This window comes from Chinchilla lanigera, unplaced genomic scaffold (assembly GCF_000276665.1).
Source record: "Chinchilla lanigera isolate Chin_1 unplaced genomic scaffold, ChiLan1.0 scaffold00145, whole genome shotgun sequence".
NCBI classification, from domain to species: Eukaryota; Metazoa; Chordata; class Mammalia; order Rodentia; family Chinchillidae; genus Chinchilla; species Chinchilla lanigera.
The window spans coordinates 1,046,606-1,061,017 of NW_004955546.1; the positions used below are offsets into that span (position 1 = coordinate 1,046,606).

General features: G+C 42.9%; 1 protein-coding gene across 3 annotated transcripts in view; it reads left to right on the forward strand.

The window, feature by feature from the left end:
* Nucleotides 1-7,602: 7,602 nt before the first annotated feature.
* Nucleotides 7,603-14,412, forward strand: part of Bms1 (BMS1 ribosome biogenesis factor) — a 34,841-nt gene continuing 28,031 nt past the window's right edge. The window contains exons 1-4 of one of the 3 annotated variants that reach the window (XM_005411758.2): nt 7,603-8,674; nt 9,373-9,581; nt 10,557-10,747; nt 12,040-12,119. In XM_005411758.2, the coding sequence (XP_005411815.1) occupies nt 9,406-9,581; nt 10,557-10,747; nt 12,040-12,119 (447 nt within the window). In that variant the 5' untranslated portion in view covers nt 7,603-8,674; nt 9,373-9,405. Of the gene's footprint in view, nt 8,675-8,728; nt 9,233-9,372; nt 9,582-10,556; nt 10,748-12,039; nt 12,120-14,412 lie in introns of those variants that run through there. The other 2 variants (XM_005411761.2, XM_005411759.2) reach the window with 2 other exon arrangements.

The following is a 14,412-nucleotide window of genomic DNA, read 5'->3' on the forward strand; positions in this document are numbered from 1 at the left end:
TGATAATTTCTTACCATTTTGTCTGTAATTTGCTAAGTCCCCCCTATTATTATGTTATCCTTCTTTTATTCTTTAAAATAAATAAAAAAAATATTCCTCTTTGCTTTGAACAGATTATCGCATTGTTCTTGCCTCTTTCTAAAGTAGTTCTGGTGGTTCCTCTTTCGTGAGGAACTTTGGTTTAATTGCACTGTTTTGGTTGCCTCAATGTCTTGAATTGATCCAAAACTTTTGCCTTTTGTGGTCATTTTGACTTTGGGGAAGAGCCAGAAGTTGAACGGTGCCAGATCTGGTGAGAAAGTGGATAAGGATACACTGTGGTGTTTTTACAAGCTTGTCTTTTTGTTGGTGCATTCACTCTGTGTTGGTGCATTCCTTGTCATGTTTTCATGAGCTCATCTTTCAGCGGGTACATTTACTGTAGTTTTGATCACAGCTCATAAAGACATGAAAGGCATTAAATATATGCATTAGAAAAGAAGAAAAATCTAAAATCAATAATCAAGTATCAACTTTAGGAAACTAGAAAAAGTAGACATTTCAGACCCAAAGCAAGCACATAATAATAAAAATATAGCAAAATCAATGAAATTGAACACAGAGAAATCAAAGAAAACAAAAGCTTATTATTTAAAAAAGATTGATAAAACCTATAGACCTGTAGCCAGGCTAACAAAGAACAGCAAAGATACACATTGTAGCATCGAGAATAAAAGAGGAGCCATCACTTCTGACCCGCTTAATGTTAAAAGGATTATAAAAAAGTATTTTAAGTTGTACCATGCCTACAGATTTTAAATTATACCATACCTACAGATGGACCAAATCGAGAGATAAAAATAGTGTACTCAGCAAATGGTGTCCTCCAAAAATCCACACCCATCCAGAGCCTCAGAATGTGACCTTGTTGGAAAATAGGGTCTTCAGATTCACCAGACAGTGCAGGGTTTGGCTGTTCTCCATATTGAACAGGCTTTGGTAGCTATGCTGTGCTTGTGGGGTGCTGGTCCATGACCCCAAGCGTACTTAGCCTCTACTGCTGGGATAGTTCTGCAGAGTCAGCTATTATTGTTTTAGTGGCATCCAGAGTGGAGCAGAGAGGGGCACTTTCTTGTGTCAGAAGCCCTAGGGCAACCACTGGTCCAGAGACTCCACGAGTGCTAAGAAGAGGTTGCCAGGGTGTCTGCAGGAAAGGGGTCTCAGATGGCACTAATAGGAGTGCTTACTATTTCATCAGTAAGTAAAACTCATATGTTGCCATCAGAACCCAAAAAGACTCGAAGGTTTTGGACCCATAATGAACCCCACTGGAGGAGGAAGTTGTCACTGTTCTGTCACACCTGTACTCTTGGAGAAGGCAGATGCAGTGGAAACCTTGTCTGCAAAGAGGGTATGTTCTGGCAAAGCTGTTGAGGCGGGCCAAGGGTATCCTAGAAAAGCAGCGTTGTGTCCCTGCAGAGGTGGAGACAAACTTCGGCTGAGAGGCTGTTGAAATGGGCCTGAACAGAACATGTTAGCCAATCTGTAAGAGCAAAATATTTACCAGTTGTTGATGGAATAGCAACAGTAAATTTAGTAATACTGGGTGTTGATTATGGGGATATGTAGGTACCCTTTAGTTTTAGATTTAAGAACAGGAAAAATTTCCCAGGCACAGTGGCACACACCTGTAATCCTAGCACTTGGGAAGCTGAGGCAGGAGGATCACTGTGAGTTCAAGGCCAGCTTGGGCTACATAGTGTGACCTTGTTTCAAAAACAAAAACAAAAACAAAAAAAAAAAAAAAGAGAAGAAAAAGAATAGGCAAAGTTGGACTAAGTGAAGAAACACTGGGAATAATCATTAACCACTTTGTCAGGCTTTATGTAACAAGTTTTTTCCAGCTTTAATGAGTTATAATTGACAAAAGTTAAGTATATTTATCTATACTTATGAAATAAAACATAATGTTTCTGAAATGATTCTAAAAATCGGGGTAATTAACATATTTTTCACCTCATTTTTTTGGTGAAAATTTGTAAGGTCTGCTTTCTAAAAACTGCAAGTACACAATAACGTGTTAATAACCACACATTGTGCTGTATATTAGATCTTGTTATTTATCCTGCCTAACTGAAACTTCATACCCTTGGACCCTATTTATTCTTCTCCCTAACTCCTGGCAGCAACCATTCTACTCTGCTTCTATAAACTGAGTCTTTTCCATCCTCTGTAAATGGAATCATGCAGTGTTAGTCTTTCTGTGCCTGATTTTTTTCAGTTAGCATAATGTCTTCTAGGTTTACTGATGCTACAAACAGCAGGATTTTCTTTCTTAAAGATTGAATGATATTCTATTGTGTGAATATGGCACATTTTCTTTATCCAGCCATTCACTGATGGATACTTTTGTTGTTTTCCTATCTTGACTATTTTGAGGAATACTGCATTGACCATTGTCTTGGTTACTTTTTTTCTCGCTGCTGAGACAAAATACCTGTTGCCCAAAATTAAGGAAGGAAAGGTTTATTTCGCTTACAGTTTGTGGAAGTTTCAGTCCGTACTTGGCAGATTATAAGGCAGAGTGGCATATGGCAAAGAACTACCTCTCAGGGTGGCAGCACAACAGCTAAACAGCAAGCACACACCAGGGCGAAATGGGGGAGGAATGGCCTCAAGCACTCTTTTCCTCTCCCTTACATATGCAAACTGTCTACCCCAGGGTGGGTGTAGCTCTCACACCCACAATCATTCAACTCTAATAGCCTGCCCCATGGTCGCATGAGGCTTTGGAGGGGACACACAGACATAAACCATAACAACCATGAGTGCAGATATATATCTCTTTGCGATCCTGATTTCACATCAGTTCAGTTTGGCTCTATACCTGAGGTGGGACTGCTGGATTATATGGGTAGTTCTATGTTTCATGTTTTGAGGGGCTCTCTGACATTTTCCACATGGCTCTACTAATTTACATTCCCACCAACAGTATACAGAGGCTCTTTTATCACCACATCCTCAACACTTGTTATCTTTAGTCTTTTCAATAATAGACTTCCTAACCAGTGTGGGAGGTGATGGCTTACTGGGGGTTTGAGTGCATTTCCCTGATGAGTACTCCTGAGCACTTTTTTATATATCTTTTGGCCATATTTGTGTATCTTCTTCAGAGAAACGTCTCCTTTGCCCACTTTTAGTTAGGTTGTTTTCCTGCTGTTGAGTTACAAGGGTTCCTTATCTTTTTAGATGTTAGCCATTTATTATATACAGGGATTGCAAATATTTTCCCCCAGTCTTTGGATCTCCTTTTTCATTCTGTTGCTGTATAAAATATTTGTGGTTTACTGTAATCTTACACATTTTTGCTTTTATTGCCTGTACTTTTAGTATCATCTAAAAAGTCACTGCCAAGACCAGTGCCAAGGCAATTCCCTGATGTTTTCTCATGTTTTTTGTGACTCTCAGTGGCATCATTTTCTCTTGCACTTCATAACTTGAGAGTTTTGTTCATCACAGCCCCAGGAGCAGTAGGCCACACCCCATCTGCCATATAGCATAGGTGTGCAGTAGGCCATGCCATCTAGGTCTGTGCACATCCACTCCCTCATGTTCACATCATAACAAATCCTAAGAGAACACATTTCTCAGAATGTGTCCTTGTCCTTTAGTGCTGCATGGCTGTACTTCCTGAGTCTGGTGAGACAACATATATATTGTTACGGCAAAAATTCGGGCTGTATTCTGCAAGAGACCAAAGAGAACAGACAAAGTTTTAATTTAGACCGTCACCTCTCATCCCGACTTGCAAGTCCGGGAAGTGGGCGTGGACCTGTCTTTGTTCCCAGGTTATACACATTTTTGGTTTCCATGGTAACAGAAAGGAATGTTGTAGCCCAGGCCATATGTTGTTTTCCTTGTGCCATGTGACCGGGTCAGGCTCCGGTCATGAGCCCAACCACAGTGATATATACTTTCTGTACTCTGTTTTATATGTCCCCCTTTAGATAACCATATGTTTCCTTTGTGGTTACAATGTTTACCTAGGGCCAGGAGATGGCACTGCCCAGGCAGGGTCACGGAGGGTCACCTAGGCCTAGGCGCCCCCTTATCTTGGGGAGACATTCCTGGGCAGTGTTGATCTGGGGAATTAGCTCTTACACTGTCCCGGGAGGCCTCCCAAGGCACCATGTAGGCTTTTACCAAAACTATTTTATCTAAAATAATATGCTAAGATTCATTGCCCCCTACAATATAGCAAGCTATGGAAGTGGGTTTCTTACTTACACAGAGGCAGAAAGGGACGGTAGAAAGTAGGGATTCAGGATGAGCCAGACCCTCAAGACTCAGGAAATATGTTTAATGAGCCTCTAGGGGATTCTGAGCCACACTAGCATGTGAGAACCACCATCTTCTGACTCACTGGAGCCCTCAGCCCCTGTGCCCCCACCTTTCCACATCCTCTCCAGCCTGTTTCCACAATTGCTCAGAGGAGGCTTGTCCTCAATTTATGGCCAAGCACTGGGCTATGCTCACTCCCACTTTGTGAGTGGCACCAGTCCTTTTCCTGCATACAGAGGCCCCAGGCTGTCGGGATACTCCTACTTTTACAAAGAGCACCTGTGTGCCCCTGTAGAAGCTGAGCAGGTTACTGTGTTCCAGGTACCCCTGCCCTACCCTGGCCCCACCACCATAAACTCATAATGATGTAATCACCCTGTCAGACCTTCTGTCATCCTAGTGAGGACACTGCCCACACTGGGGGCTTCTGTGACAGCAGAACAGCCTCACGGGTGACTCAGAGCTCACTGACACCATCCCATTCCCCACACTGCCCCTCTGCTGGAAACACCTAGCCCCTGTCTGGGAACAGGAAGTGCACAGGGAGCTACCCCTTCTGCTCATAGGGCCCCTGGGGTTGGGCACAGGCTCCTCTCCCTGCAGAATGCTCCTGAAGTGCAAGCAGCAGACTCTAAAACAGCCTATGAGCTCAACCATAGTAGGTGCACATGGGCCAAAAGCGTGTGAAATTGGATGGTGTACGACAATGAAAAGTACATTTTTTCTGAATGTGAATCAAGTTCTATAAGAAATTTGTAACTCCCAATAGGCTAAGGAGAGCTTCAATGAACTATGTAAAAGTCCTTGATGTAAACAGGAGATCTTAATATATAATTCTTAAAGGGAAAGAAAAGTGGGCAAAGAATGTAACATGACAGTTAAGTAATTACAAAATGCCCAAGTTAAATATGTGAAAACAGTTCAATACCATGAGACTAGAAATGCAAACTAAGGGGCACAAGGTTTAATTCAAAATGCTGTCTAGAACTGACCTCATTCTGACTGAACATACATCTAAATTTAGATGCACACCTGGGGTCGGGGGAAGATGGCTGAGAGTTCTGGGAGATGTGACACCAAGCCCCTCTGTGAAGTTTGCACTCATCCATTTTTCCTCCCTGTGAAATCATATCATCCCCCTCCTGGATCCCCCTCATAGTTGCTGGTCTCTGTATCATCCCCAAGAAAAACTTGAACATCTGACATCACGTCCCTCAAACACCATTTTTAAATTTTGTCCAGCTTGTCATGACTGGATCTTCTGGTAATTACTAGTCCAGCTCACCACCACGGCACAATTCCTAGTACTTTCTGGAAACTATCCAGCCCTCTGCCCCTGGACTCTATCCTTTTCTGCTAGTCAGTCTCCCTTAACCCTGTACTTCCCTATTACTTTAACATGCCTTGTCTCTCACGCCATCTCCAGGCATTTATTTCTTCATTCTCTTGGCAACCTACTCTACTAACCCAGTGCACTTGGGCTACAGGGAAGACAGTGTCCTGGGCTCCCAGATGAAGCACTGTTTCCTCATCAAGGCTGCCCCTCCGTGTGAGGTCTAACATTCCCGCTTGAGCTGCACACCTGGACTCAGCCCAGGCACCACTGCCAGGCATCTTGACTGGATGACAGTCAGAGCATGCCTGTGCCTCTCCCTCCTCATGCTCATACATGGTGTGAGTGGTGAAAGGATACACAGAAGAGGTCACCTTACTATTACCAACATTGCCATGTGCTCTCACGGTTTTCACTCCTCACAGTGGAGATGGGCTTGGCTGCTGCCTAGCCTTGGCCAGCAGGTGCCCTGTCCTGGGGGCCTCAGGTCTTCCACCTATTAAATGTGAGTTGGAGTAATGCTCAGCAAGCACCCTTTGAACCCAGGATCTGATTTCCCTCATGATCCGTGTCTTTCCAGGAAGGAGAGGGAAGGTCTCTCTCTCACCCCGACTTTGGCCATCAGGAAGTCACACAGTGCCATGGACTGAATGTTTGTGGCCCTCTCCCCTCATTTATACATTGAGGCCAAATGAGATGCTGTTAGGAGGTGGGGTGTTTGCGGGGTGATTAGGTCACAAATGGAGTGCCCCCAAGAAGAGGATAGTTCCCCTACAAGGAGTGGAAGAGACTAGAGTTCTTCCCTCCCAGTACACAAAGATGCAGCAAGAAGACACTATCTGATAGAGGAAAGGGGCCTGCACTAGACAGAATCTACTCATTGGACTTCCTGGCCTCCACAAGTGTAAGAAATAAACTCCTATTGTTTATAAGGTTTCTGTATGTTGTTACAGCAGCCTGAACAACCTAAGACACAGATGAGGCAGTTTGGGTTCACCCATTTCCTACACTGCCTTTGGACAAACGTGCTACCTATCTCACCCAAATCAATCCCTCCCCAAAGGACAACACTTTACCTGACACCTCAAATTAGCTTCTAAGTGAGTCTCACCACCCACCAAAGACCCTTACCTAGTTTCTGACCAGTCCTTTTCTTCCAACACCAAATTTTAGGAATGCAGGGCCCCAGACAGGTCTGAAGAGACCTTTTGGAGCAGCCCCACCAGCTCCCCAAAATGCTGCCCAGAGCTCCTACCTATGGGCAAAGTGCCCTCTTATAGTGCCCCTTAGCCCTTCTCCCTTTTAGAGACCATGGGGACCCTCACCTTGCCCAACAGTCCCTCCTCCTAACCCCCATGAATCCCACCTTCTTCCAGACACCTTCCTGGACCCACTCTTTCATTTCTAACTGTACTATAAACATACACTGAATAATGTTTTGCCAGGTCCCTGGGCATCTCCTAAGCAAGTCAAGTTGACTCCCAAAACAAACTTTCACAACAGACTTTGGTTTTCAGCATTTTCTGACTCTCTAGCACCAGAGATACTCCCAGCTTCTTACACATTTCCTGCCCCAGCCCTAAAGCAGCCATTTCTCCAAGGAGCCCTGTTTCACATCCCAGAGAATGGTACAAGAAACCAGAATCTGGGAGCTGGGTGCTCAGCAACCCAGGGCTCTAGGTGGGCAGGACTAGGATGCACAACACACTCAAGGATCTACACTCCACCTGCACCAGTATCTCCTCCGGTCCCGCCCCCTTGCTGACCTGTGGCTCCTCTCCAACAGGGAGAACTCTGGCTTTTGCCAACCTGTGCCCACATGCTCACTTTGGGACAAAGCCCACTGCTTCTGAATGTTAGCATGCACTGCCTGAGAAGCATTCATCAATGAGCGTAGTGTTTACGCACAGTTCCTTCTGTCTTTAATCTTTCAATTTTTAGTCAAAATACCCTTTTCCAAAGCTAAAGTCAGTTCCTTTTCCATCTGCCCCTTCAGCGGGATCATGCCCTACAGTTAAGAGTCCAATTGGGTCTTTCTCACATCCTTCCATCCCAATTCTAAGACATCTTGGCTGATCTTTAGATTTTGCGTATACTGAGGTCCATTCTTCATGATGTACGGTTCTGTGGGCTTGATGGGGTCAAGCATGTACCGACCACCCTGCATGACACAGAACAGTCACATTTCCTTTAAAAATCCCTCTGGACATCAGGCATAGTAGCAGCATGCCTGTAACTGCAGCTACTGAGGCTGAGCGAGTTTGAGCCTAACGTGGGCAACTTAGATCCTGTCTGAAAATAAAAGGGGATGAGGATGTAGCTCAGTGGCAGAACATTTGGTGAGTTCCATCGCCAGTAGTGAAAAATAACATTCCCCTGGGGAACCAGACTACATTGGCAGTTCTTTTATGAAATTTTGCTGCACAGGGGAGGAAAGCAAACATGCAACAGCATAGAAGTGTAGGAAACAGGAGTTTGACATGAAAAAAAATACAGCAGCTGAGTGCTGTATGATCGGATGCTGGCAACAGGCTGGCTGGCTGCGCGGCAACCTGAGCAGTGGCCAGATGGACAGGCGGCCGCTGGTTCGGGGCGTGCACGCAGTGGCCCCTCTGCGTGGGGCCTAGAGCGCAGTCTTCACCGCTTCTGAGGTCTGAGCCAGGCCATGGGCTGACAACTAGTGTCGGGGGACGCGCAGCAGGGAGCCAGGACAGGAGGGCGCCGGGGCGCAGCCACAGAACTGTGGGCTGGACTCCATATTGCAAGGAAGGCAGAACTGCGCGGGCGAGGCCTAAACGTGATCGCAGCCAATCACGAACCTACTTCCGGCCCTCCCCTGAAAATCGTCCCTCCACGGGCCTCTTTCTTCAGTCTCTCGTTTCCCTCCGGCGACTTGGCTGGTGGTGGTAATTTCCGTTTCCGGCGGTCTCCATGCGGACCTGAGCAATAACTGTTGTCAACTGAGTAACTGTCGCTGAGCGGCTGAGGTGACGGCGTGAGTAGATCGTGAGACTGCGCGTGGTGAGTTCTGGTCGGTCCCGGATCCAGAGAGCCTCTGCCGGGCAGACGCTTCTCCGACGGCGGGGGAGGGGCGGAGGGGTCGTTGTCGAGTCGGCAGGGTGGTTCTCGGCTCTGCACCCCGGGTCGCTGATGCCCCCAGCGCGCGAGAGACGGGTGTCCCTCCCCGCGTCTGGCCAGCATAGGAGGCTAGACGGTCTTTCATATGCTTTCGACTTTTCACTAAAGTTTTAATTGAAGTTAGGAAACCACTTCATAGACCTGTGCTGTTCAGTATGTTAGCCACTAGCTGTTGTTGCTATTTAAATTTAAAATTAACTAAAATGAAAAATTCATTTTTTCAGTTTCCTTAGGTGCACTTGAGATTCTCAGTAACCGCATGTGACTAATAGCTATTATACAGAAAAGCACAGGTAGAAAATATTCCATCGTCACACACCCACGTCCTGCTGATGTTGACAGTTAGGATGAACAAAGAGTAACTGAAGTTTAAAAGGGAGCCTTAGCACAGAGAACTCATGTAACTGTATGATACAGCAGAGAGAAGTAAAATTGAGCATGGTATTAAGCAGTTTCTACTTCTATTGGGTGAACAGATAAATCACCTTTAACTAAAGAAATGAATAAAATTTACTGTTTTTTTCTGGTGTTGCCCCATTTGTAAAATACTTCCCTCACCTTCCCATCTCTTTCCATGTTAGTTCGAGTTACTTGTGAGTTGACAAGTCGCCACTATGGAGACGAAGGATCAGAAGAAACACAGAAAGAAACACAGTGGGCCCAAAGCTGAGAAGAAAAAGAAACGGCATCTGCGGGATCTTCAGCTTGGGGACGAAGAAGATGCCCGGAAGAGAAACCCCAAAGCTTTTGCAGTCCAGTCAGCTGTGCGTATGGCACGGTCGTTTCACAGGTGTGTATAGCTGGGATCTGGTGGTTCTTTATGTATTCCTTAAATGGTAGGAGTCTCACAGATGACATTTGGCTTCATGAGTCTAATCCAGCTCTGAGGACATATACATGCCTTATGGATTTTACCAAAATATGAGAAGCCTTTCCATAAATGCTGCCTTTACTCTAGCATCTCCTAACAGGTTGGCACTTTTTTTTGCACAAGGGATAATAATTTATAGAATTTATGGAATTTGCTTCTAAACTTCAAACATAATCTCTGTGGTGATGTGTGTTTTTTAAAAAATCATATAATTTTAGTTATAGTTTGAAATACTAAAATTAAAATTTATAATAATAAAGATACCACTTTATTTAGGGAGTCCTTGTTATATATCCACCAGTATACTTTAAATATTATTGAATTAAATTCTTCCAACAGGCTTAAGAGAGAAAGAATTACTTTTCTTTTTTTCTTTTTTTTTTTTTTTTTTGAGACAGAATATTGCTATGCAGTTCAGGCTGGCCTTGAACTCACTAGGTAGTCCAGGCTGGCCTCCTACCTTAGTTCTTGGATTATAGGTTTGTACCACAACATCTAGCATCTTGCCCTAATTTTATGGATAAGAAATCTGAGGCTCAGAATCATTTACCCCCAGTAATATAACCAGTAAGTGGAATGGCCAAATTTATCTCCAAAGCCTGTGCTTTGATTTGTTATGATACACTGCCTCAGTGTTTCTTATTTTGTTTTAAACTGTTAAAATCAACTCATAAAACAATCAAATTTAGGATGTTTTGAATTTTCAACTCTATATACTTGTATACTTTGTTGTACCTTTATTGAAGAGCAGTTGTTTGGATTGGAGCCAGAGGTTAATAAGTTCATTGTATTCATGTATTACCTGATTTCTATAAAATCTGCTTTTAAAGTTGAGACCTTTTATTCCTTTTGTAAAATAAAAGTGAATTTCCTTTTTTTTTTTTTTACAAATAGGACTCAGGATTTAAAGACAAAAAAGCATCACATTCCAGTGGTTGACCGAACTCCCCTAGAGCCCCCACCAATAGTGATAGTGGTAATGGGGCCTCCAAAAGTTGGGAAGAGCACTTTAATACAGTGCCTCATTCGGAACTTCACCAGGCAGAAGTTGACTGAAATCAGAGGCCCTGTGACTATCGTGTCAGGTAGGGGTTGCTGCCTCAGAAGTGATGTGGCAGGTGTCATTTGAGGGGCGTGGATGTCTTTGTTTGTTGTTTTCATGAGTAGAAAAGGTTAAAATAATATTGTCACATAATATTGTCACTTTTCTGCTTCTGCATTGACTGTAGCATCAGAAAAGGTTCAGTTCCTAAGAACAGTAGTGTGAATATACACCTTACTTGACTGCTCCATTGACTTGGTCAGGGGTGCTCCTTGTTCACAGGCCTAGTTCCTGGGAGCATATCCATTTAACAGTAAGGATATGCACCATCCACAGTTGTTTGCCATCTTGAATCCGCATTCTTGTGGAGATGAGAAGAAGCTTTCTTTTTCTTTGAGAATTTGTCGGCTTTAGGTAATGGTGATCTTTAAAAGCTGGAGGGAAAAATCAAATAATTACCAAAATGGCAATGATGAAATCTGAAATGTATTGTTATAACAATAGTGTAGTCAGATAGAAGCTTTTTTTTTTTTCCTTTGGCAGTAGTGGGGGTTAAATCCAGAGTCTTACACATACTAGGTAAGTGTTCTCCCACTGAGCTACACTCCCAACTTTTTTATTTAAGATAGGGTCTTATTAAGTTGCCCAGGGTGTGTCTAACTTGTGATCCTGCTTCAGCTTCCTGCATAAGTGGAATCACAGGTGTCCGCTACCACACCTGGTGAAGTTTTTCTTCATCTTTAAAGCATCCTTAACTTTTTGACCATTTACTTTTTGCCTTAATTTAGAAATGATTACTGTTCCAGGAGCTGTTGTGTTATGTTTGAGGATTCTTTAGTTATACTGAGTGTGAAAATATTTGATAAAGGCAGGCTCATAGTCATGAACTCTGTCATCAGAATTTTACCTATGTGAGCACGTTTATTTGCCTGGGTACACTTGGTTTTATTTTATTTTATTCTATTTTATTTTATTTTATTTTACTTTGTCTTTTTGAGGTAGAGTCTCACTACACAGTTCAGGCTGGCCTTGAGTTCACTGTGTAGTTCAGGCTGGTCGCAAACTCATAACGATCCTCTTGCCTCAGCCTCCTGAGTGCTGGGATTATAGGTGGGCGCCACCATGCCCGGCTACTTGGTATTATTTTAGAGTTAAAACATAGCAAGAAAACCAACATGAAGTTTATTTTACTAGTTTTCTTGTGTAAAAGAATCTTTCATGTATTCCCATAAATTTATATGGTATTTTATTGGATGCAGTTAAAAAAATGATATCATTAACAAATAGAGTCTTCTCAGGATTTTTTGAAAGTAGTTTTTGTCTTTCTACTTACAGGTAAAAAGCGCAGGCTTACCTTCATCGAATGTGGGTGTGACATCAACATGATGATTGATCTGGCTAAAGTTGCAGATTTGGTAAGTCACTGGGGCAGCCTGGGTTTTTGATGAGACCTGCAATAGTGTGATGGATTACTCATCCATGCTGAAGGAAAAAAATGTGTAGTCATTACAGAAATAGTGATTATCATCAGGGATACAGTAGATGGCATTCAGTTGGTGGTAACACTGTTATTAGCTACACAGCACATGTATGGGAAGTGTGGTCTTTATTGCATTTTGAAAGTAGTGATCGTTATTTCTGATAATTCCATTATTAGTGTTAAACTAGTATGGCAGGATGAGAGACATCTTGGGTTGCTTTGTTTGTTTTTAATTTTGTTTTCCTTTTCAGCTGCTTGTAGAGAGCAGATTGGTTATAGAGAGCTATAGATTTTGTCCTTTGGTCCAGGAAGACACTTAAAACATGAAGTAAAATTCATGTAGTTTTTTTTTTTTTTTGGTACCGGAAATTGAACTCAGGACCTTGCACTTGCTAGGCAGGTGCTGTGCCGCTGAGCTATATCCCCAGCCCTCATGTAAATTTTTAAAGCTGTACCATTTTAATGACAGAAAACTAAATATCATTCAGTTTTTTTGTGTCTTTTTGTTGTTGTTTTGAGACAGTCTCCTTTGCTGTTTAGGCTGGCCTTGGACTCACTATGTAGTCCAGGCTGGTCTCAAACGTGTGATGACCCTCCTGCTTCAGCCTCCCAAGTGCAGGTATTATAGGTGTGCACCAGCCACCATGATAGTCATGCCCAGCCACCATTCAGATTTTGAACATGTAATGTTATTGTCAATATAAAGTGGCATACTTATACTAACCTGGTACTTTAGAAATGATTGAAACACTATAGTAATAATTTCTTAACTTAGAAAGCATAAGAGAGATTCCTTTTATGTAAATATTTTAAAGATTTTAGTAAGATACACATAAGCTTGGTGAAATACTCCAGCTGTGTTGTGGGGTCCATTTTGTGCACATTTTCTCTTTCCTTGATCTGCCCTGTCTCTTGGTTCCCCCTAAGAGCCCTATCCCAGATCCACACAAACACACATGCAGCCCTGTATACATACAAGTGAGAGTTGATTAGACAGTCCTTTCTTCATGTACCATTTCTTGGACCTATTTAATCAGTTTTATACCTCGTCTTTAATAATAGCACTCCATTCTGTGGCTGTAATCTAGTTTATGTTGATTGCTCGGCTCCAGGTTGTCCTAATGCCTTCTAAGTCATGGCAGAGGCACACAGGACATGTGAGTTAGGGTGTGTACTGAAGGAATAAAGCATGTGGTTGGCAAAGATGGCAGCTAAGGAGCATTTGCTGCCTCTTCCTGATATGGTAGCAATTGCCTGCCTCTTGGCGCTCTGGTGTCAGCTGACTCTACAATCACAGCCCACTTTCCTCATCACATGTTTGAGACCAGCCTGGACTACATAGTGAGTCTAAGGCCAGCCTGAACTGCAAAGGAGACTGTCTCAAAACAACAACAAAAAGACACAAAAAAATTGAATGATGTTTAGTTTTCTGTCATTAAAATGGTACAGCTTTAAAAATATACACAACTCGACCATGCCAGTTGCTAAAGAGCTTTGTAGGTTACCTGGCCTACATATGGTCTGCAGTAGCACGCATGCCTCTTGGCACACACAGGCACCTACATGCATGTGTTTGTGGCTTGGCATCATGGAATGCTCCCTCATTTAATCAAAGATAAATGTTTTTGTCTCTAGTTTTTGATTATTTAAGTTAGCTACAGAAAAATGAGAACAGAAATGTCTTTAATAGCTAAAACTCAAAGTCTAGCAATCAGCTCTGAAATTAATTGCATATTTGAAGAGCTTTAAATTTTAGTAACTGGTCTTATATTTTCTTTATAGATCATTATTCATGATTATACTATGTTTTGACCCAGTTGTAAACAGCCTTTCTAAAAAAATAATTTCTAGTTGAGTATGGTGGCACATACCTGCAATCCCAGCAGTCTGGGAGACTGAGCCAGGAGGATGGCAACTTTGAGCCCAGCCTTGTCAACTTAGTGACACCCTATCTGAAAATAAAAAAATAAAAGGCTAGAGAGCATAGCTCAGTGCATAGACCCTGGGTTCAATCCTCAGTACTGGAAAAAAAATCCACGTCATTGTATGATACCATTTAACGTATAATAAAACTTTCCTCTTACGTACTTCCCAGAAAAAACAGATTAGTCTGTTCTTATTAGAAAACTGGCTGGGTGTGGTGGCGCATGCCTGTAATCCCAGCACTTCGGAAGCTGAGGCAGGAGGATTGTTGTGAGTTTGAGACCAGCCTGGGCTACAAAGTGAGC